We start from the raw sequence: 23,616 nt of genomic DNA on the forward strand, positions 1-23,616 counted from the left end.
GGCTGTAAAACAAGGGGCAGGTGCCTTGGTGGAGGACCCTTGAATAGGGAGCTTCCCTCCAGAGAGAGGGAAGAGGCATTTGCCATCATTCAATAAAATCTGTCTGCTTTCCCTTGACCTGCATCATAACACCTGTGGAATTTTAAATTTTTAGTTGGTAGGTATTGATGTTGATCGTGAAGGGTACAGAAGTAGTTTGTGTGGGGTTTTTTTATCAAGACAATTTACTGTACTAGAAACTAGTATGGAAACAAAGTAATTGAATATTCCACTTCCTTCAAACAAGGCCCACATGCTGTGCTGTGGAAAGGCTGTCATGTCATACCCAGGTATGTAAAATAAGAGGTGCTTAGAGGTCTTAGAGGTGCTAAATACTCACAGCTCAGCACTTCTGAAATAGAGTGTAGTCTGGAACATGTGAACACTGCCTAGATGCTTTGCTCTGAACATGGAAACCCTGCTGAAATCACAGAGCACATCCACACACAGCTTAAAATTTAAGCTTTAGAAGGCTGGCAAGATACTTGTGTGCTTCTCTATTCCATGACTGCTCTTATCTACAAAAGTCTAAGATCTTTACATACAAAAATGTTCTTTTTTCCCCTCCTTCAGTTCAAGTAATGTAGACATAAAGAGTTTCAGCTCATCAGATTTGACTGATGTAAACTCAATTTGGGTATTATGTGCAGCCAATATACCACAGTGGGGCCTTTGAGTTGCAGAAAAAGCTGTTTTTTAACTGGGGGGACTGGTTTAGCATGTTTTTACGTTTCCTATATTGATGGTAAAAAGACAGGAATTATTTTAATAATGTGCAGATCCTTTTTTTTTTTTTTAATTTCTGGAGCAGGAAAGGCATGCTTCTAGGAGCACTAAATAGGAAGGATGACCTACTTTAGTTTAAAACCACAGGCGAACTGAACCTACTTTTTCAAACCTCAGTCCAGCAAGCAATCCCATTAAAACATGGTCTTGAAATCTTAATGTTTCTTTTATACAAAATTGCTGTGCTAGGAAAAGGTGAAGAAAGCTTTTCATCTGACACTGAGCAAAGTCTTTCTATACAGGCAAGCAGCCTCTCTCTCTGGGCCAGTTCTTGAGGTGACAATGAAAGGCAATGTTGCTTTCTGTAGTGTAATGTCTTCAGCTTTTTATTAATTTATTTTATTGTTTTTCAGTTTCTGTTGAATCAGTTAAACTCTGGAGCAGGAAAGTTTATTACTTTATCTTGCACCATTCTGAACACTCTAGTGCTGGCAATAATATCTGTCATGGGCAACTTGACTTCTTCCATCTCTTCCCACCATGGACTCCTCAGGAACTTTCCATACTGAAACAACTACCTACATGTCTGTCGCTGTATTTTCTTTTACTCAGTGTCTTGTTAGCAGACTTAAGCATTTCAGAACAATACCTGAAGTAACATGATTACAGCACTGTCTTCAGGGTACCCAAGACAGGGTTAGTGTGAGGTTGTATGTCCTGAAATTACAACAGACTGTGGTTCTGAGATCACTCCTGGTGTGTGTTGTCAGGGATGGGATTCAGAGCTTTGTACAGCAAAGGACATCTCTGGTATTTCTTATTCAAAGGTGAATTGGATTTCTACTGCTGGTGTAGGTACATAATGCTACTGAGGCAGATTTGCAGAACAAAAAAGGTTTTTTGCAGTCATTCGGGAGTGAATCTATTTGCATTACTGCAATAGAGGGGGGTGGGGAGTGGGCAATCTTACTGAAAAACTGCAAAGAGCCTAAGTTTTTTGAACCCTCTTGCTGATCGTTCTAACGCTGTCACAGTTTTGTTCAAATGTGAATCAGACTTACTCATTTTAAACCACATTGCTGAAGATATCACCTAGCATAGCTGGCTTGTGATCCAGTGCAACAGGCTGAATTAGTGCATTCACCTATAAATTCTGCCTATTTGTCCTACCTCAGAAATACTGTTTGCACCTTCAAACTATGTCCTGCAAGCACAAAATGGGAAGTGCTTGCTGAATCTTGAGAGTTGGAAGAAGTAACACTCACTTTGCCAGTTTCTCATCTGAAACAGGCAAAGAAAACAAATACAATTGAAGTAAAAAAACCTGTCAGCATTATCTCCATATGTGTTACAAAAAATATTGCCTTTATACTGTATAATATACTGTAATTTTTAAAACATTTTAAACATGTAATATTCCATATAAGGCATAATGGTTAACCTCCTGGAGATCCGTCTAAATTTTTGAAAATACTAACTGTATTTTCAGATTTGCAAGAAATGGAATTTGTGATGGAAATGAAGATCTTACTGTTAGAAAGGATGCTATAGATGGTATAACAAGTCTGTGGTGTATGTGCCTTCACGCTTGTCACTTCGCTGCAGTTCCTTCTGGCAGGGGCAGCTTGCAAACACTCCTTACAAAGCAGAAACGACAGCCCCTCTGCTGAAGGATGATCTCCCTGAGCTATGGTTTATTTATGGTTTATGGTATTTTACAAGCTTTGCTTCCAGATAAGTGGAAAAAGTGGCACACAAGTGATAGGAGGTTCATTCTAACTGACATAAATGTCTGCAGAGCTGTTTCACCATTGGATTCCCGGCCTTCTCTGTGGTTTCCAAAGTTTTCCATTTCCTTCAGCCCAGATAACAACATAAATCAGACAAAGGTTGTGTAGTGGAACAATGGTTACAAAGGCACATGCAATGCATAATTCTGCTACTGTGTTGGGGTCCCACTCTCCAAAAGTGTTTGGAAGCACTGTGCTATGCAAACATACAAAGTCAACGTGAACAACCTGACTGATACATAAAAGTACCCTTTGTTCTTGTGTGTGGCTTGAAAATCTCTTTTGAAATTTGAAATTTTATGGTACATTTGACCTTTAATAATGGTAGTGATTTAATTTTCTACTAAAAGGCAGTTATTGAGGTGGAGTGTCCAGGTACCTAGAACAACACTGGGTCTTTGTTACTGAGCGATACAATTATTTTTAGGTAAGAAGAGCTGCCTTAAGCAACTTCCCAGTCTGGTGTTTCTTGATGGAGAGGCCGATTTCCTAGAGAGAAAGCTCCAGGAACACAGCCTTTAAATATTGATGAAAATCAGGAGCTGTACCATCTCTGAAAAGAGACAGGCAAAGATGAAATGGCAACATAAAAATACACTTAGCATCTTAGAACTTCAAGCTGTTCTGGGTCTATGTGGGGTCAGGCCAGCTCGCTGCCCATGTTCAGTAAATATTGAGCACTCAATCATGTTGGTGCCATGCAAGGGCTGCAGGTGGGCTCACGCAGGTGGGCTAACACAGGTGGCCTTCCAGCTCCTCATGCCTTCACCCCCACCGCCAGGATGTTGTGATAGGAGGGGAGAAGCTGCTCTGGCTCCCAGGGCAAGGGGTGAAGAGTCCCTGAATCCCTCTGACACTTAAGACCAGAGCCTTCCCCGTACGGGGTAGGTGCCTTCCCCCTAAAGACGGATGGGTTGAGAGCGGCATCCTTACTGCCGTAGCTTTCGGAGGAGCGGGCAGCACGGCTCCGCTCGTGTGGCTGCACACAGAGCACACTCACACGTGCCTGCCCCTGCCCCTGCCCCTGCCCTGCCCTGCCCTGCCCCGCCCTGCCCCGCCCCGCCCCGCCCGGCCCGGCCCGGCCCGGCCCGGCCGCCGGGTCCGCCCTGCCGGCTCTGGGAGCACCCGGGGGCGGGGGAGCGGCTCCCCGGCGGGCCCGCCCCCGCTGCCGCCGCCGCTCGGGGCTGGACGCCGAGGCATGAAGAGGAGCGTCCCCGGCGGGCGGGCTGAGGCGGGTTCGGGCCCTGTGCGGCTGTGGATCGGCTGCCCCATGCGGGCTCCGTCCCCCGCGGCCGCTCGCCGCCGCCCGCGCCGGGATGGAGGCGCAGGGCAGCCGCCGGCGGCAGCTCCCCGTCCTGCTGCTCTGGGGTAAGTGGCTGGCGGGGTGGCCGCTCCCGCCCCGGGACTGCTGCACCGGGACCGGCTGAGCATCCTCGCGTGTGCGCGGCCCCCGAGGGCACTGCTTTCTGCTGGGGCGTGGGGTTGAAGTTCGGGAAAGGTGGCAGCACCCCAACTTTGGGCTAGATCGTCCCTTTGGGAGGGGGTCTCCGGGCGTCCCTTGCCGGCGGGTCGGGATGCAGCGGGGATCGCTTTCCCTCCGGGGCTCTCCATCCCGAGCAGAGCGGCGGCTTCGCAGCGAGAGCGTTTCGGCAGCGCTGGGCGGGCGGCGGGGCCGGGCACAGCGTCAGGACCGCTGGTCCCCTCCAGCATCGCGCCGACGGCAGCCACCCATCGCCGAGGGGAGTCCCCGAACAGGGCACGCAGGCCCCAGGAAAAACGATCTCAAACTTCTAGCGTTAGTCAGGCTTTCCGTCTGGGATCCTGTATGGATTCTGGGGAGGTGTGTTTGGCTGTTGGGGAAGGTTTTTTCCTGCAGACTGAAGGGCTGATTCCTGTTAGAGTAGTTGCGTTCCAAGCACGTAGTTATCAAGCACAGGTATCCTTCAGCTCTTTCCCTTATGAGTGCCTCAGCTGCTAGAAAAACTATTTTATTGTTCTTTGTTAGGTAGATAGTTTTAGGGCTCTCAGATTTAATGTGTTGCAGTCATCAAAAGTTGCCAGAAGTCTGTTCCAATCTTCTTCACTCAACAGTAAACTAAGAGATGCAATTGATTCCCTGTGAGTCACACTTTAAGGGACAAAAAATCAGGCCTGGTACCATTAGAAGATGTATCTGAGGACTTCAGAACTTTGTTTTCTATTTTACACCCCTTCCAAAGTACAAAGCTGGTAAACATTGCACATCTTTCTATGAAAAGACCTGCAAACAAATGGGCAGTTGTATCGACTGTGTTCAAGTGTTCAGTAGCATTGTCCTTACCTGATCTGTCAAAAGAAGGACATGTCACATGCACAAGTTTCTGATTCTCTGTGGCTTGAGGAATGCTAAAATCTTACCTTAGTTGCTCAGATTTCTGTTACTTCTCAGCTGAAAAGGGATAAAAAAATGGCCAATACTTGTCTTGACACGTGAAAGATTTATGCAGTCTTGAACTTAGGGAACTAGGCAATAATCTTTTTGTATGGGGAGACGTCTTGATGTTACTGTGATTTTTGCAAAGCAAAATTGACCACTGGAGATTTATTTTCAGAGATTGAGTAGAGGGAAGGTCAGTGTCCCTGTGGCTCAGGGAGCTACAGAAAGGCATTTTTCACCAGAGAGGCACAGATAAATCAATTGTGCTAGACATTTTTAACTGTGCTAGTTCCATTCTTAATAGAATAACACACACACAAAAGATTTTAAGGATATCTCTTAACTGATAATGCATTACTTTTGCTTGGAATTGGAAAGGGTAGATATAATTAACAACTAATGAAATGAGACTGATTTCCTAGTAGGAAAACCCTAAGGTTCTATGATGTGAAATCAGGTTTTTAAATGAGAAAAGCCTAAAGTGGTAGAAAACTAAATTTCTTCTTGAAGAATACAAACACAGTTTTAAAACCAGTTATTTTGGAAAGATTTTTACTTTAATTGAGTGGCTTCTTTTGATTAACAAGAGACCTGTCTTAAGCTATGACCTCTATCATTTACGCTGAAACTCTTGCCACAGTTCCTCAGTGTTAGCTCCCTAAAGGCAGTGAGAAGCCCATCTGGGTGGGGTCTGTACTCCTGTAACCTCAGACCACTACTTTCTGTATCTTTCTGCCTAGGACTCTTGACACATTATTTCTTTGCATAACTACCTGCTGTGTTGTCTATCCTTAGTGAGCATGGCAAAAAAAGGCAGTGCGCTCACTCAGTGATTGTAGGAGAAGTTGCATTTGCTGGGTGTGGAGGGGAAAGAATGCATCAGCTGAGGTACCTGGTACACAGGCACGTCATCAGTTCTGCTTTCTCTGTGAAGTGCTGATAACATCCAGAATGGGGCAGAGCTGGAAACACCAGCTGTCAGGTGAAATCCTCTGCTTTGCTTAGTATTCTAAGATACTTAGAAGACAGCTACTAACTGTGGAGTCTAAGCACCTAAGAAATAATCTAAGAAATAATGATGTATTTACCATCATGCCAAATTCTCTTATTCTACTTCTATGTATGGAAACTGAGGAAAGAAGAAACTTAAGGGCTTCTAACAGACAAAGTGGGTTTTTTACACAGGTCATTGTTTCGGTATCTCTGCCCAAACACTTCTTCTTCATTCTTTATGTAACACCTGAATTTCAGTGGTACTACTTGTATTTGAGTTACAAAATGCTACGAGAGTAAAGCTGGGTATTTTTTAAAATTCTAGAGTAACCTTTCTCAGTATATTAATATAAACCTATATCAAGACAGCTGGTATGGTTCTTATCTAGCACAGTTCTTGTATGCAGATTTCAAAGATTGTCTGTAGGTTTTTCCATTTCATAATCCTGTTTTCACAGGGGGTAGCCAAGCTTAGCATTTTGGTCAGAGGTGAGTGACTGGACAGTTGGAAACAAAGCCTGGCCCCAATTACATTTTTACTTTCTGTTTTAAAGACTATACCTCATCTGCAAACAATAATGAAAATGCTGTGTATAAAAGTCCAAATTCTGTAAGGTCCTGAGCTCCCCTTATGTGGAACATGGCATCTGTAACTCCTGGAGTGTTTGGATTCCAATGATGAAAAAAAAAATCCAACAGGAAACAATTTTAGTGGGTTAAAGTTTGAAAATCAAATCAAGGGATTTGTTTTCCATTATTTTCTTATGAATATCATGCTTTTCTGCAGCAGCAAAGGGTGGAACAAAGAAAGGGAATACCGTTGTAGGAGTTCTGAATTTAATAGACGAGTGTGTGTGTGTAAAACAAATAAACCTTTGCAAAGCAGAACATCTTATTTTGAGATAGACCCACAGAGTTCTAACAAAAACACTTCTCTACCAAAATGATGTTTCATTTTCTAAAGACATGATTTTTCACACTAGGCAAGCAGGCAGACAGGCAGCAAACCCCACCAACGTCCATCCTGAAAGCAAAGCATCTGGTGTAAAATGCAGCCTGTGTTCCAATTTGCTGTTGGATCCAGGCATTCTTCTCACCACCCGTCACCGTGTTTGTGTCTCCTGATTCTTTTATTCAGGAAGGTGTTGCTTCTTTCCTAAGTCTGCACATGCAGCAGGGGACAGGTTCATACCAGTGTCCTTGAGTGGATGAATGGTAGGATTGTCCATGTGGTGGCAAGTGGACTGCAGGTGGTAGCACAGAGCATTGAATGCCATCTCAGCTGGCTTGGTCCCAGGCCCCAGGAGGAATGGCACTCCATTTTTGAAGGTAACTCCAGGCTGAAAGTATGGAGAAGAAAAAGGGCTTTTAAAAACTGATTTACAACAATGAGATCTAATCCTGGAAACCACTTAGCTAGTAAACTCTTTCTCCTAAATTGGTAAGATCTCACTATCTACATCCTTGTTAAGGTTTGAAATGTCTTTGGTGCCTCAGGGCTTTGCCTGTAGGTTTGTTTTTGCCTATGAAGGAAATCACCAGAGGCTATGAAGTGGAGATAGAGTTCTACACTGAGACAGACAGGTATTGCTATAGGTGCAGGTACACACAAATGACACAATTTTAAGGAAAGGGTCTTGAGCATGAGCTCAAGGGGAGCTATGGGAGGTTTTGTCAGTTGAGTTGTGTTTAAACATTGCACCACCAGTAGTTTTCGTACAGTTTGTGTTTCAGTTTCTCCCACCTGTCTGCTGGTAACTGAGATGATTCATGGCCTGAATTGCAGACAAATGAATCAATTTTCAGTTTGCCTTACCAAGGAAAAAAATGCAGTGAGTAGTCCCTTACAAAACACCATTTGCTACCATCTGTGTCTTGGCTATTGAAATTAGTACTTGAGAGACGCATGAAGAAAGCAAACTGTGCTCTCATTCAGGGCTCAGAGAGAGATTAATTTTCACAAGCATGATGAAACCTGTTCTAATTCACACCCTTTTAGTTTAGTGAAAGCTGTCACATGAACCATTTTATTTCAGAATAGAATTGTAAAAATGTTTTATGAAAACAGCCTGCCTTTTCTAAAATAAGAATCTCTTCACAGCCAGGCTTGCATTGACATAAACTGGAAAATATAAACAGAAAATATTGACATTATTTTAATGTGAATGTATATGTAGAGCAACCTGAAAGCTGCTTGAAAGAGTCTTGGGTCTTCTGTGGAAATGTGCAAGTATGAGGAAAGAAAGGAGTAGAAAGTGGAATAGGAGGAAGGTGCCCTTTCAGAAGTTTTAGGCTTAATCTCCCTTCATGTGTTGGCTTCCTTGAAACCAGTCTGAAAAGAGGAGACAGCTTTTTACCTTGCTAAAAACCTAGAAAGAAAATGCAGTGGCACTGTTATAAATGATCCAAAGGGTACAGTGGATCCCTTGTTGTCTTCAGAGCAGCTTAACATGATCTACCATATTGTCATGGACAAGGGGCATGTCTGTATAACAGCCCATGGCCTCAGTTTATCTCCAGGAATACAGAATTTTGCCTGTACGGAGACAGATTGATGGCATTCTGCAGATGGGATGTCACTTGCTCCCCCATGCTCTGAGCCAGGGGGACTCTCACCTGAAGAGGAAGATGTGGTGGGCGCTGCTGGGGCCCTAGCAGAGCACCAGGCTGATGAAAGCACGTCTTGTTTGCATCTAACCAGATTAAGCTGGGTAAGCAAAGGATTCTACAGAAGCACTGGGCCCTACAATAAAGCATCTGTCTTAAGATTTTCACACTCTAATAAATGTGACTAATTTGCCCTTATTTTGTAGAGCATTATCTGTGGGCAGTGTCAGAATTAACACTGTAGTGTAATTAACATTGGCCAGTAATGACTGTCACTTCTTGTGTGAAATCACTTTGTTTCCAAATGTCACAAGTGACAGATTTCTTTTGCATCCTTTTGTGTCCGGAGAGATTGATGCTAGAGACTCTGATTTTTATAAAATATTATTGCATTGTTGTTGTCTCAAAATACATAGTTTGAGATTTGACAGGGGTGTGGCCTTTGTTCTGGGTGGCCCTCCTGCCTTTAGCAGAAAGGGGAAGAGATTTCACAGCTATAGGATGTTGTGAAGAGATATTGGAAAAGTAAATGGAACCTTGTAGGAGTAATTCAAGTGGTCATCCATAGGACACAAAGCTCAGCTTTCTTCTGAGACTTCAGCACTTGGACTTAAGCTTTGATCTGTAATCTTCTCTCTTGCTCACGCTCTGTGACTGGAGTGTCCTCAGGGCTGTTCTCCTGATGTGGCACCGTGACCGTCATGCGAGTGCTTGCAGTTAGTGTTGTCTGAAGAGCCGTGGCTGTCTCCAGGATACCCAGACACACGTTCTGTAGCTTTGGAGTGGAGGTGGCCCTTTGCTCGAAGGTGATCTCAGCCTTCGCATCAGGGTTTTGCTGTCTGGTAGCCACATGGGCCTGTGGAAGAGGTTTTCTCTTCATGCTTTTTTTTGGCAAATGGCTGCAAGTGTAGTGCTGTCTTTCCACATCTCTGGAGTTCATGAGCTGTTCCAGCTTTACTCCTCAAGGATCTCCATGTACCAAGAATATAACTTGTTCAGTTTAATATTAGAAGAGGTTTCTTTAAATGTATTTAGCAATGTGTATTGTAAACGTACAATGATAGAGCATTAAGTTTATGTTTCCAAGAGAAATAGGAAAAATAAATTTGTTTTGGCTTTCAGTGAAGAGATGCTCAAAGCCTTTATTTCCATGGAGTCATCACTTGTCATTCAGTATGTGTGAAATCTCCTCTATTCCTATTTTATTTTTAGAAAAGCAGATCAATATTTAGTTTTTTATGAGCTAAATCCATATTTCAAGCTAACTCAAAGTCAGAACTTAGTGTATCATGTTAAAAAATAATGTAAATCTCTTCTTTTTGACCAGTGGACCTAGACTAGATTTGCATTCAGGAATGGTAGCCTTTGCCATTAGTAAATGTCGCTGTTCAACATACTTCCAAGGCTATGTTTGGGGTGGAAATTTTTTACTATGAAACACTTAGTGATGCACAATGAAGTAGATAATGTTGCTGGAATAAGCATCAGTCCAGTTTCGATTTAACTGGCTCCAGTGTAAACCAGAAATAGCAAAGAAGTCAGAGCATCGCAAAATAAAGGTCAAAAGAAAATTAAGCTCCTCAAAATACTTGTTTTCTTTCTGTATTTTAAGATTTTTGGAAAGAAATGTTAGTGCTCTTTTCTTGGATTTAAATATTTTTGAAATAGGGACAGGAATCTCTCTCTGTGTAGTAATGTGACATTTTAGACTTCCTATTTTCAGTAAGTTTAAGTACGTTCTAACTCCTCTTTGTCTTACCTTTCTGATGGAGCAGTACAGAACAGGTGGAATGTGCACTGCAGCACCATAAGGATGCTTGATGCTATACAGCTCATGCTGTTCCATGGCAAATATGCCTGTGCAATATTTAGGTTTTCTTTTCCTCCCAGCTACTTCATACTTTATCATGCAGTGATTTAGAAAAAAAAATAACTTGTTGAAGAAATAAAAAGTGTTGGTAGGAACAATGTGAAATGAACACCTCTTGTAGGAAATCAGGCTCTTTATAACTGTCCTGGGTTGCAGTGTATTCCATTACCATCCTCATGAGGTGTTGAAATCAGGTGGGGCAGTGTTTCCTTGCCTCCTCCTCCCAGACTATCTTTCTGTTAATGGCCCATCAATGTCCTGCCGCATGACTCAGAGATAACTCCCTCTGGACTATCTTCTGTTAATGAGCCTAATCAACACTTGGCCTCATGACTCATCACCCCATTGTGAGATGCTCCACCCAGAGGGAGGAACCAAGCATCCCATCGTGGACATAATCTGAGACTCTGAACACCAGAGACAACACCTTTTCACTGGATTTCCAGAGGGCAGGAACTACACAGCCACCACTGGACCTTCTGAGGAAGAGCAGACCCTTTTTTCTACAGGATCACCACTTCAGAGGACTGCAGCCACCATTCTACCAGACTGCTACCACCACCCTGCCTAACAGGGACTCAGGTTGTATCTTGACTCTGTCAGTTTGAACCAGTGTTTTCTTTTAGTTTTTTTCTTTTTTTTAACTTCCCCATTAAATTGTTATTCTGACTTGGTGCCTCCCACTGGTTTGTTTTCAAACTAGTACAATAACTTAATGAGTAAAAGTATTGTTGACACATTTGCAAAACTAGAGGGAGGGGAGTACTCATTCTTACCTACTCCCCTTTCTACTTATTTCTTGCATGACTCCAAAATCCTTAGGAGGATTTCAGGCTTTAGATGAAAAAGTTTGCCTGCCATATGGGAGCAAAGCCACAGAAAATATCAGGCTAAGAACATCTCTGAGGCTGTGAAAGCAGGCCGATTTAGGTAAACTGTTTTGCAGGCTCCACTGATGGTGTTGGAACTAAACAAACACTGCTGTTCTATAGATGAATAGAGAATAACCAACCTTGTTCAGTTGAATCTACTGCTGGCCAAGGCTGAGCCCATCAGTGGCAGTGGGAGCATTTCTGGGATTACATAGTTATGATGGGGAAAAAAGCTGCTGCAGAACAGCAGCTGTACGAGAGGAGTGAGAACATGTGAGGGAAGCAACTCTGGTGAGTGCAGAAGGAGGGGGAGGAGGTGCTCCAGGAACAGATCTCCATAGCTGAGATTCCCTGCAGCGTGTGGTGAAGACCAGGGTGAGGCAGCTGTGCCCCTGCAGCCATGGAGGACCATCTGGGAGCAGAGATCCACCTACAGCCCCTGGAGGGCCCCACACCCAAACACATGGATGCCCAAAGGAGGCTGTGACCCTGTGGGAAGTTTGCAGGCTCCTTGCAAGACCTGAGGCCAGGTGGAAGGGCCCAGGCTGGAGCAGTTCACGAAGAACTGCAGCCTATGGGGACGAGTCATGTTTGAGAAGTTTGTGGAGGGCTGTCCCCTGTGGAAGGGATACAGCACTGAACAGGGGAAGAGTGTGAGTAGTCCTCCTGAGGAAGGACGAGTGACACAGACAATGTGTGATGAACTGACTGCAGCCCCATTCCCCATCCCCCTGCACTGCTCTGTTGTAGCCGCTGGACTCTGCTTAGCAGGCTGCAGCTCCCTGAGAGCACAGTGAGGGTTTCCTAGGGCCATGCGATCAGTCGCATCCCAGAGTCCATTTTGGACAGCCCCTCGATCTGGCTCCGGCAGCTAGCAGTGGTGATGAAGAAGGTAGAGAAGGGTCTCCCATGGGGGCGGTAAGATGGCTTTATTCACATCTTGTCCCAGCACCCTTGGAGGCAGAGAGAGAGACCTCATGGTCTGGACGTGGGGTGGTTTTGTGAGGGGCCCAGGGGCGGTCCCTGGGTGGGGTTGGGGTACAGGAGCCAATAGGGAGAAACTGAGGGAGTGGCCAGGGAGGGAACGGGGGAACATGGCATCACAGAATCAGGGGGTTAACGGGCTACCACACTGCTCCAGGAGGAGGAGGCAGAGAAATTAGAAGTGAAATTAATCTTGGGAAGAAGAGAGAGGTAGGAGAAAGGTATTTTAGGAATTGGTTTTATTTCTCATTACCCTACTCTGATTTTAATTGGCAATAAATTAATTTTACCAAGTTGAGTCTGTTTTGCCCATGATAGTAGCTGTTAAGTGATTTATCCCTGCCCATGAGCTTTTCATTATATTTTCCTTCCCCGTGTGCAACTGAGGAAGGCTGTGATTGAGTGGCTTGATGGGCACCTGGTGGGATGATTTACTAGATCATTCTAGGTTGGCCTAAGTAATTTCCTATGCCAGAATCTGTTGCTTTGCAGTTTCCTATACACCTGTATATGCCCAGGAAAAATTATGGTGTGCAGGGATCATGCTGCCATGCAAGGATCTGTTTTCAGTGTTTATTCCTTGGAACAAGGGTGCTGTTGTGAAAAGCCACTCACACCTACTATGAGCAGGGACATATATAGCAGTATAAATAGACATGTGAAGCTCTGAAATTTTGTTAAGTGTTTTATTGTTCTTGTGAGTTCTTCTTGGCAATGTGTCATTTAAAATATTCTGTGATCATGTTAGGTGAGTATCCAGGGCTCTGGAACCCTGGTAGTCAAGCTGGGCTACTGGAGAAAAACAACCCACATTTGAATGGTCAGGCCAACTTAATATTTCATGGTAGGCATAGAATTGAAAGAAAACATGACTTCACTGGAATCATGTTGATGTAATTCCTCAACGTGGTGTGTAACAGCATTAGGAATCTGCAAGAGGAGTACATGCAGCATCAAGAAAAGGTGGATGTGCAGGGTGGGGATTTTTGTTGTCTGGTCAGAAAAGGGGAAAAAATATTTTTCCAGGGCCTTCTATGGTGGTAGTATCTTGATTTAAATGTCCTGCCTGTCAAGGGAAGAAGGAACTTTAAATGTCTTCAAGTATCCCATGGTTTTAAACACTTCCTCAGGAGGGAGTGTGCAGTGACCCTTGTCTGTGAAATCTTCATGGGTCATTTCCCCTTCCCAAAGTTATTGAAAAAAAAAAAAAGAAAAAAAAGATTGCTTGACTTGTCTTTCAGACTGCTTCACAGGCGCAAACTGGACCCTCTGCTGGCCTTGGGGGACTGGTGCTTTACACTCTTTCACAGGTGGTTAGGTATGGAATAAAGTCTGTATTGTGCTGACTTTTTTCCTTATTATAGAGAAACCTTACGTCACGTCACATTTTCTTGTATGTTTTCCTGCCTTTTCGACTAATGACAGGCAGCTGGGTTGCAATAATAAGCAGCTGTTAGATCAAATATGTGCTTCCAGGTGATCAGGTGGTACAGTGGCAAGCTGAGATCCTGGATGCAGATGGCCAGCTTCAGGGGCTGCCACAGTTCTTACATGGTCTCGGGTGTGTGTGTCTCTCAATAGTAATTGCAAGCTATCTCACTGTTGAGGTCAATGAATCAGAATTATGCTCTCATTAGTTGATGTACCTTTCCCATAAATTGCACAGCTGACACATTTCACAATTATCTCTTGGTCAGGGAGATGTTCTTCAGTTGCTTTGGTAACATTTTCTGAGAGGAGATAGTGAAATAGGTAGTGGCACCCGACTGCTACTGGCTCACAGTTAAGACTGATGCTGGTTCCTGCTTAAAACCTTAGGCAGATTTTTTCCTAGTTCTGTCATTATTTCCATAGTTCCTGTAAAATAGAGACCTCAGTAGCAGTACCTCACAAGTCTGTAGTGAACCTGAAGAAGTAGAGATGTTTAGGGGGTGAAAAAAAGGTCTGTCACTTCAATTTGCTAGAAGTGTACTTATCTGTAGTCATAAATCATGAAGAGCTGTGGTCTGGTGTTGTTCTGGATGTTAAACATGTATGTGGCAACTGTATGCCGAGACTCAGATGACCAGGTCTTGCAGGCAGAAGTTACATGAAAACAAGGAGCACAAAACCTTTGGCAGGCCCATAGATACATGGAGAATAACAGTCTTTGCCTTATGTCCTAGATAACACACACAGAAGTTAATTCGGTGAATTTGCATTTGTTAGGAAAGTTGTGCTTGCCTCTGCTAACTGTAGGGACCTCCTGATGTGTGTAAGCCTCTAGAACTCTCTTCCTTTCACCTTACGTCATAGAACCATAGAATAACCTTAGAGTGGAACAATCACTCCCCTGGACCAGCTGGTGATGCTGTGCTTGTTGCTAAATGTCATCTTTAAACAGTTTCTAATGCCAGAGATTTCTTCCTAGTCTAGAAGCAAATGTACTCCTCTTACTCTTCCTCAGTTTTACTTTCTGAAAGGATCACATTTGTGTATACCACTTTTGTAAATGTGTGAAGAGAGTTTACTTCAAGCAGTTGATTCTGCTGTTGGAATATTTAGTTTATTCATTGTCTGAAAGTCAGTAGCTATATAAAAAAAGTATTTTATATTTCAGTTACACACTGCTTCATCAAAAATGTAATGGAACAGAAAAGGCTTGAAGAAAACATTGTTGAATTTCAAGCTGAGCCATGCAACTTCCAGTACAATACAGATCTTAGTGTACAGCTAAGAAATCCCCTCACAAGTCAGTTGTTGAACTGGTATGGTTTATTTAATTATTTATTTGATAAATAAATAATTATGAATAGAGAAATAAATATTTTATTAAAAATACTGGTTATATATTTATTTAAATAAAACACGCCGGTTTCAAAGTAGTAGAAAAGCCATCCAGCACTTCTGGAAGTAGACAGACTGTTCAGAAATTGTGGAGCATTATTAATATGCTGCCAGCAATGATTTAAGAACTTCACAAAACAATGTAAAGGACAGTAATTTGTACTGCTACTCTGAAAGATTCTCAGCTGAAGCATGAGTTCAGAATAATGGTCACATTTCCTTGCAGTCACTGGAAAGCTGGGGAACTCTGAACCACCATGGGTCTGAACAGTTGATGCCCTCAGTAACGTTCCCTGTTGATTTGTACCAATGAAATGAAAAGGCTTAAATTGCTTTCTTTCATGCTTTTCTCGCTCTGCAGGAAGAAGACTCCAATGTCCCAAATAGTTAACAGTCTGAAATTGCCTTCACAGTTTAAAAGCAATAATGTAGTGCCTCAAGCTGTGATAAAGTAAGCAATGAACTGCACTTTTAGTTTTGGATGTTACATTTCCATGGCTATATATGTATCTTCCATACCATTGACACAAAGGGATAAAAAGGGTATTAAAAAGGATTCAGCATCAAAGCAGGAGATAATGCAAAGCTGAATTCCATGTTATGCTAACTCTCTAGAAAACTTCTTGGACCTGGAGACAGATCAGTGCACCCTGCCAGTAAGTTTACCTTACTCCTGCCACTCCATACACTGAGACACGTTTTTATTTCTGGGCCAGTTCTGAATGCAAGTGAAGACACTTTTTTCAAGTACTATATTTATTGCAAGCTTCTGTTTATTCCTGGCATCCTTCCTTTGTGTTGAGTTCCTGTCATTGCCCGTCTCTGAACTTCAGTTGCCTCATTTCCTTGGCTGCTTTCACACTATGTGATGGTGTTCTTGTGTCCTGTCCCTGTCGCCCTCTCCGCATCCCACTGCTTTTATGAAGAAGTGTCAAAAGGACAGTTGGTAGCTGAGAACAAAAGATGACTTTCTGAGCCATGTATATTGTGCAGAGAGTTATTTAAAGAGTGACAGGTGGTTTAGTTTTTGTACCAAGAGGATTATTTTTCCTTTCCTTCCACTTTTATAGTGGCTTCTAAACAGGGACCTTTCTGGGCTTTCCCATGAAGTTGTAGGATTTCTTAGCCTATTCAGAGTATGTGGTGTTTTGGCCACGTACATTTCACTTGACCCCAATATAGGACTTTTAGAAAAGGCTTTGTAAGGCAACCATGTAATGCTTGTGTTAGCTCATCTTGTCCTTCTGTATTCAGATGGACAGTAGTGAAATGAATCTCTTGAAATTATGAATGCCCAGGAAATAGATAATAAAGGAACCCTACCCGAATTGTAACCAGTGTTTTTTGATGTAGTAGGATGCCTCTTGACATTGTGTAAGAGCATAGGAGAAGTCATTTCCATGGGGAATGTCTTTAGCATTAGATACCCTGAAGTGTCTGTGCATTCCTGCTAGAGCATCTGTAATGGTATGACTTGGGATTTGCATAAAAGATTGTTGAATTTAACATGATCTTTAATAGCACCTGTGCAACAGGTAGCTTTATTCAGCATTTAAATACCTGGAGAAACACTAGACTGCTGTAAGATTGGCTTGTTCAGTATTTAAAATCAGGTTTATAAAAAAATGTGGGTATTGAGATTTGATCAATATGACAAAATTATATTGCTAGAGTATTAATCTCTCACCTATGTTTCCAGCAAATCATACATGCATGATTGCAGAGGAGCAGTTCCCATTTCAAACTCTGGTTTTACTTGCCTTTGTGAACTGTATGTCAGGACAGTTCTTGCACATTTATGTGCTGCTATCAATGAAACTTAAGTTCTGCAGAGAGGCAGCTGTTTGCTTAGTACATAACTTTTAATGGAGATCTGTCCTGATGTAGATAAAGATTAAATGATGGTAATTGGTAGGACTGCCTTTAAAAAGAGATACAGATGTAGGCTCTTGACATGAGGTTTAACTTGAGGTCCTTAAATGTTCTTTTTGCTTATGAAAATTATGATTGATGAAAATGATGTTTTGAATAAACATCACATTTTGAAGACTATGCACAGTATTATGCTGCTGTAATTGCTGGTTAAAAGGTGCATACGGCAGTTTTATCTGTTAAAATAGGAATTATTCTGAGAAAGTATGGGAGCCACTCAAAAAATCTTACTATCCTGTCACTAATAGCAGCATCTTGAAGAAACATTCAGACAAGGGAAAATTCTAACATTCCACTCATATACTTAAACAAGATTTTCAGAATTATTCTTAAAACATGTTTGGAGAAAGGTGAAGAACATATAGGAAGTCATATGCTGCTTCAGACTTATTGAAGTAGTTGTAAGACAGACATTCAGTGCTTCTTTTAAGCCTCTGGGAAAAATATCAATGAAAAATAGCAGTATAGAAGAAAAATAAACATTGAGAAATGTTTTTCTGTTTCACAGGAAAAGCTTATATACTTGACAGAATTACAGGACAGTTACCCTGTCATGTACTCCAGTTGTAAATTTACATATTGCTGTGAATCTCATTTTGAACTCCTTTTTTAGTGTCAGAATAATGTCTTTTTACAAAAGGAGAGTAGAGAGTAGATAGTAAGAGGTTCTAGTGAAGGTCTAGGATGAGATTTTTCATATACAGGATTTTGAAGTAGGTTGTGAATAAAAACATTGGGTTTTTTTCCCTCAGATTTCTTATTTTCCATTACTCTCTCCTACTTTGTTTATCTTCTCTTTTTCTTTCCAAAACCCCTTCAGACCTACTTTTCCTCATCCTTCATTTGATGATACTTTGCTTCACCTCTTGCTCTGGCTCTAACCTGGTCGTTCCTTTCCCATCTGATTCAGCTGATGCTAGGGATGATCATACGTGCTATCGTGTATGTAGAAAAAAAGGTGAGCAGCTAGTTCAGGCAGCTAGTACAGTTAAACTGAACCTCCTTTTCTCTCACTAAATGTTAGTTTAGGTGGGATTGCATGGCAACTGTTTTATTTTGGGATCTTGATAACACCTTTCAACACTGACCCATTTTGTTTCCTCTATGAATCTTCTAATGAGAGACATCATGGCATCAGCCTTTCAAGAAAAGCTTGCCCCGTCTTAAAAGAGCTACTGGAAAGCTTTTTTGTAAGCTATCATAGCCAGCATGCTGTAGTCTCCTGATTAAATCTTTGTTATGAGTTGAGTAACTCAGAGCAAAGAAAATAGAGGGGTGGCACATGGTAATCTGAATTGCTGTTTTACCTTTCTCTGAAGGTATCCAGACTCATTTCATTGAGAATAGTGAAAAACATCCTGTGTTACTTTGTTATGAGCAGATGAAAAAATGCAAAAAGCACATTTTCTTGTGGGTGGCAGGATTTGTGAGCACTAATCTGTAGGCCTTTATTTCAGTATTTGGTTTTTCACAGCTTACCTCACTGACACTTGGGTCAGCCTGGCTCTTTCTAGCTGTAAACCCTCTCTTCATTTGTATTGCTGTGGTCTTATGAGGATTACTGCAGCCACAACTATGAAAGATCTAGAGCACAGTGACAGGAATTGATAGAATAAGAATTGGAGGTGCAGTCTGTGATCTGCCAGGGGAGTGCCTAGTACTGTTTGGCTCTGTGGGGTCACATGCATGCACGCACACACAAACGCACGGCTAGCCTTCAGTATTAAGTCAGTTGCAAAGAGATGGGAAGGGCCTCTGCATGAGTTCCAGCAGGAGCATTTATTGCTTCTACACTGCTAAAGATTCAAGGGCAAAGACAAGAACAATGCTGAACTCAGGGGTTTTATCCAGGGGCGGGGAAAAGGCGGGAGTAGGGAACGGGGACCAATGGGGAAGCTCTGGGGAAGTGACGAGGGGTAGAGGCTGACAGCCAACCAGGGAAGCCAAACTGTGATAGATTAAGATAACTGGACAATGCATCCTGGGAGAACCCTTTACCCAGAGTGAGTGGGCTTGGGTTCATAGTAAAGTGTGTGCTTTTAATGTGATCTTCAGTTTTCTGTGGTCGATAAGGCACATTTTCAAATGAGGATTCAAGAAAAACCTACCCAGGGAATCAAGTATATTTATTTGTCCATCCGCTAATAGCCTGGAAAGCAAAGTGCTCTATTTGTGAAAGAGATACAGCCATCAGAGTGTATTATGGAGTTTCATCTCTGTGTGTTTGGATGCAGCACAATTTTCCGATGTGTGAATTCCTGCTCTTCACAGTGCATTCTGGGTCATTAATAACTAAGATTAATGCTTGCCTGGAAGAAAAATATGTTCCTTAGAAGGATCTAAATTCTTGCCTGCATGTACACAAAAATTTTCAGTTAACTCAACTGACAGCTTGGCACATCCCAGTGACCATGGTCTAGATCAATGATTGGTACTGATAAGCTGCTATGTATATCTTGATTTGTTTTACTGGGGTGCCATGTATTGTATAAACAGGGAGGCACCCATCTGTGTGAAATCATTCATTTAATTTCTGATGTGAAGTTAACACTATAAAGACTTGTCAGCAATTTTTATTTTTCAGTGGGACATCAAAAATAATTGAAGCCATGTCCCTCTTAGCTATATTTACAAAATCCTGGTTGTGGCAGGAGCTGTGCAAACACGGTGGGCTTCTGTTAATTTAATCCATCTGGATATACTGAAAATTGTTAATCAGAAGGCTTCTTCTGTTGGTATAGTCTGTTTCCATTTGGATGCTCTTCTGACATACCTGTGTTAGTGGAACTTCTGCATAAGAAGCTTATAGGTTTTGATTGTAATGTTTTTCAAAATGTGTGACTTCACTGTGCAAAAGCTGGAGACTTAAACACAGCAATATGCTTCTAAACGAGGAGAGTACACACTCTCTTATGGCTGTGTTTGCTTAACAACGAAAGGATTTTTTTTCCCCATGTTAGAATGTGCAGTACACCTATGTTTTGAGTGTATACATCATCTTCGTGAACTTTTTCACCGTTAAGAAGCTTAAAGTAAAAATTGCCCTGTCCCTAATCCTTAATATTAGAAACTAGAGGAAGGAGTGCTATAGACAAACCAATAACAAGTCTGACTCAGCCATTTAAAGGATAGAAAAAAAGAATTTTAAAAACAATGTTCTCTAAGTGCTCATTATTTTATTCAGACACTTTCTAAGAAAACAGAAACTAATGTTTGAATAAGCATTTTGAATATTCTGTTGAAACATAGTTATCCGCTACTTGGCTTGTAATTGCGCTAATCATTTTAGATAAGAGTGTGTGGAGGTATCTAACTCATCTCGTTTGTTTTTTTTTTTTTCCCTTCCTAGTTAATGGTCTAATGACGCTTGGATTTGCAGGTGAGTTTTACTTCAAAAATTCAAACTTCTGTTTCTGTTTTGCTAATGGCTGCCATTTGAGAAACACTTCCATCCTATCTCATCTCAATTAGTCAGTTGTCATGCATTTTTTCAACTGGTCTTGTCCATTGGCTGTATGAAAAGAGAGTGCTGTAGTGTTTTGTAAAGGCCGTTCTCAATAGTGATAGTGAAACTGTAGAATTATCCATGATTTTGAACTCTTTTGATCAGGGATTTAGACAGAAACTCTTGTGTTGTCAGATTGTGCTCAAATAACTCTGATAGAGGTTTTTTTTCTATGACCCTGCAAAATATCGAAGTTTTAAAGAGAGACAACCAAAATACAAGTCTGTGGCAAATCTATTCAAACACCTTTCTGGGAAGGGGCTGGAGTAAATTGTCAGCACACGTGACACAGCGGAAGAAAAACCTGTAGTCTGTTGGATTTGATTATAAATCAAATGATAGCTGGCTGTTTAGAATATCCTGCCAGAAAAAACAGCTTTGTGTAACTTTTGTCAAAGCATCAGTGCAGGATTCAGGTTGCCAGCTATGTAATTTTCATATCTGGTTTTGAATTCTGCACAACTTTAGCATTCATCTGCAGATCTCGCTGTGGAAAGTATAACTGGTAACTGCAGCTGCCAGATGAATTGACAGGAACACTTAAGTAGGCAAGATCCATGCTATAACGTTAATTTCCCACAGATGAAATTATGCTGGCCCTCTCTGGTAATTTTTGCCATTTCTGCCACTGGTGATTAATTGTAGTTCTGACTTTTTGCTGACATGGATGAAGGCTTCACATCAGCTTTAAGAGCACTGACAGTCAGACATGATGAGGGAGCAAGGATTAGGTCCCAGTGAGTCAGCTGTATGCCTGGAGAGGTTTATGGTCTGTAGGAAGTTGTAAACATATGGTCTCAGGTGCAGCATAGGCTGTCCCGTCATGGGCCTGCTGCTCTTGGAAAATACGTGAAAGCAAAGTGTTCATTTGTCCAGATGAGATGGCTGTCATTTGTCATACAGCATCACGGAGAGAGTGACCACCAGCTAAGGAGTCAGCTGTGATAGCTGAAGTTAAATTGCAAGGTGCTCCTGCCCAGGCTCCAAAGGAGCCAGCTCCTTCCTGGGTGAAACGATGTTCACTCAAGCCTGTTTTACAATCACATGCCTCAATTCAAATGGAGATATTCAAGTTTGAGTGATGGCTGGATTATGATCTGAAGCCTGAGACCAGTCATCTTGCCTTAGAGTTTGGGACTTTTTTTACTGGATAGTAAGGAATGGGGCCATGAGGACTTCTCTGTACTTCTTATCAAGCAAAGTCCTGCATGGTTTTGACCTCAGTTCATCTGGCAATGTGTTTGGCTTTTACAATATAAAAGTAGAACCACCAGCTCTTTTCAGCAGTGATAGGATCCTGCTTTCAAAGTAACTAATAGAAGCAAAAGAAGTACCTCCTCTCCCTGGTGTAAATATGTTCTCAGTGAAAATTTTTTTAGGAGTAAACTGTCTGTTCTTGGCTTTATTCTTAAAAAAAGGTGTTCCTCCAGAGTTCTCAGGAGGATTCCCTGATATACCAGTTTGTTAGGTTTGCAGTTTTGTTCAGGTAAATATTTTTCTTGGATTTGAGCTGCTGTGAAAGGAAGAAATACACACGCTTTTTTCTGACTAATTTAATTTAGGCATTTGTATTAAATATGTTTATATACATATATTTACAGGTAATTTTCAATGTTAATGCATTTTTTATACAGAAGAATGGTCAAAATAATGGCATCTGTAGAGGTAAAGCAAGACGTTTTATGGCTTGATCAAAACAAAATGTTTCAGGCTTTTCAAAATCAAGCACATTAGTCTGAAGAGAATTTTTTCAGAATTTCAATTTTATAATAAATAACAAAATATTACCTTTGTACTCCCATGCAGGCACATTCTGGATGAGAAAAAACATTTGACTGATTATATATAATGGAGTTGCCTTTATAGGTTGAGAAAGTTACAGGATTGCTCAAGTCAAGGTTAACTCTTTCTTTGCAAGTGGTTATATGCTGTAATTTCAGCATTTGGATATTGTAGGTAGTTCACAGAATTATAGAATTGTTTATGTTGGAAAAGACCTCTATGGTCATTGAATCCAACTGTTACTCCAACACTGCCAAGTCCACAACTAATACTTGTCCCTAAATTCCACATCTTCACATCTTTTAAATACCTCCAGGGGTTGTGGCTCAACCACCTCCCTGGGTAGCCTGTTCCACCCCTTTTGGTGAAGAGATTTTTCCTAATATCCAATCTAAACCTCCATTGGCACAACTTTGAGATGTTCTGTCATTTGTTAGTTGGGAGAAGAGGTCAAACCCCACCTGGCTACACCTTCCTTTCAGGCAGTTGTAGAGAGCAATAAGGTCTCCCCTGAGCCTCCTTTTCTCCAGACTAAACACCCCCAAGGTCCCTCAGCTGTTCCTCATAGGACTTGATCTCTAGACAATTCCTTTAGTATATATACTAAAGAAAAAGCTGTGATTGTGGAGATTCACACCCTTTAGCTGGTAAGGCATACAGATATTTCCAATGTTAAAGTAATTTCACAGTAATATAGTTAGTTGAATGGGATGCATCTGTGTAAGCTTGAAAAGTGCTTTCTACACTGAAATGTGGAATTCAGTTAGCTTTTAACTAAAAATGCAAATGGGTGGTAATAAGTTATGATAGTACCTAAGTAAGATCAGAAAAGTGATTAGATAGGTTCCTCTATGCTAGGTTTAAAAGGCAGTACTATATATGTTAACCTTTAGTTTTTTATACCAGGTTATGTTTTTAACATATTTATGTAAATATGTATTTTATCTATTTTCTATAATTGCTTAGGAAATTAAATGCTAAGCTTATGAGAATGTAAGTGGCAAGCTGAACTGCATGAACAAATTTGAGTGATGTGTTTGTGCTTCTATTTCAGTGTTTGTGATTAAAGGTGCTTCTGATGTTTCCTAGGTGCACGTCAACAGACTGAGCTCTGCAATGAATCTCTCATGTTAGAAAAGTTGCCTGCCTGTGGAAGATTCTTTGAAGAGATGATGAAGAAAGTGGACTCAAAAAAGTGGTGCAACCTGACAGAATTTATCATGTAAGTGTTAGTTTTGGTTTTAATAGTTCTCCCCTAATGCATATAAAATATT

General features: G+C 41.6%; 1 protein-coding gene across 1 annotated transcript in view; it reads left to right on the top strand.

Moving 5' to 3' along the window:
* The first annotated feature begins 3,767 nt into the window (after positions 1–3,767).
* RAMP3 (receptor activity modifying protein 3) overlaps positions 3,768–23,616 on the top strand; it is a 41,092-nt gene continuing 21,243 nt past the window's right edge. Inside the window, exons 1-3 of the mRNA XM_039549245.1 lie at positions 3,768–3,923; positions 20,405–20,434; positions 23,432–23,564. Coding sequence (XP_039405179.1) covers positions 3,872–3,923; positions 20,405–20,434; positions 23,432–23,564 — 215 coding nt within the window. The 5' untranslated portion in view covers positions 3,768–3,871. The remainder of the gene's footprint in view (positions 3,924–20,404; positions 20,435–23,431; positions 23,565–23,616) is intronic.

This window comes from Corvus cornix, chromosome 2, assembly GCF_000738735.6.
Source record: "Corvus cornix cornix isolate S_Up_H32 chromosome 2, ASM73873v5, whole genome shotgun sequence".
Classification (NCBI taxonomy): Eukaryota; Metazoa; Chordata; class Aves; order Passeriformes; family Corvidae; genus Corvus; species Corvus cornix.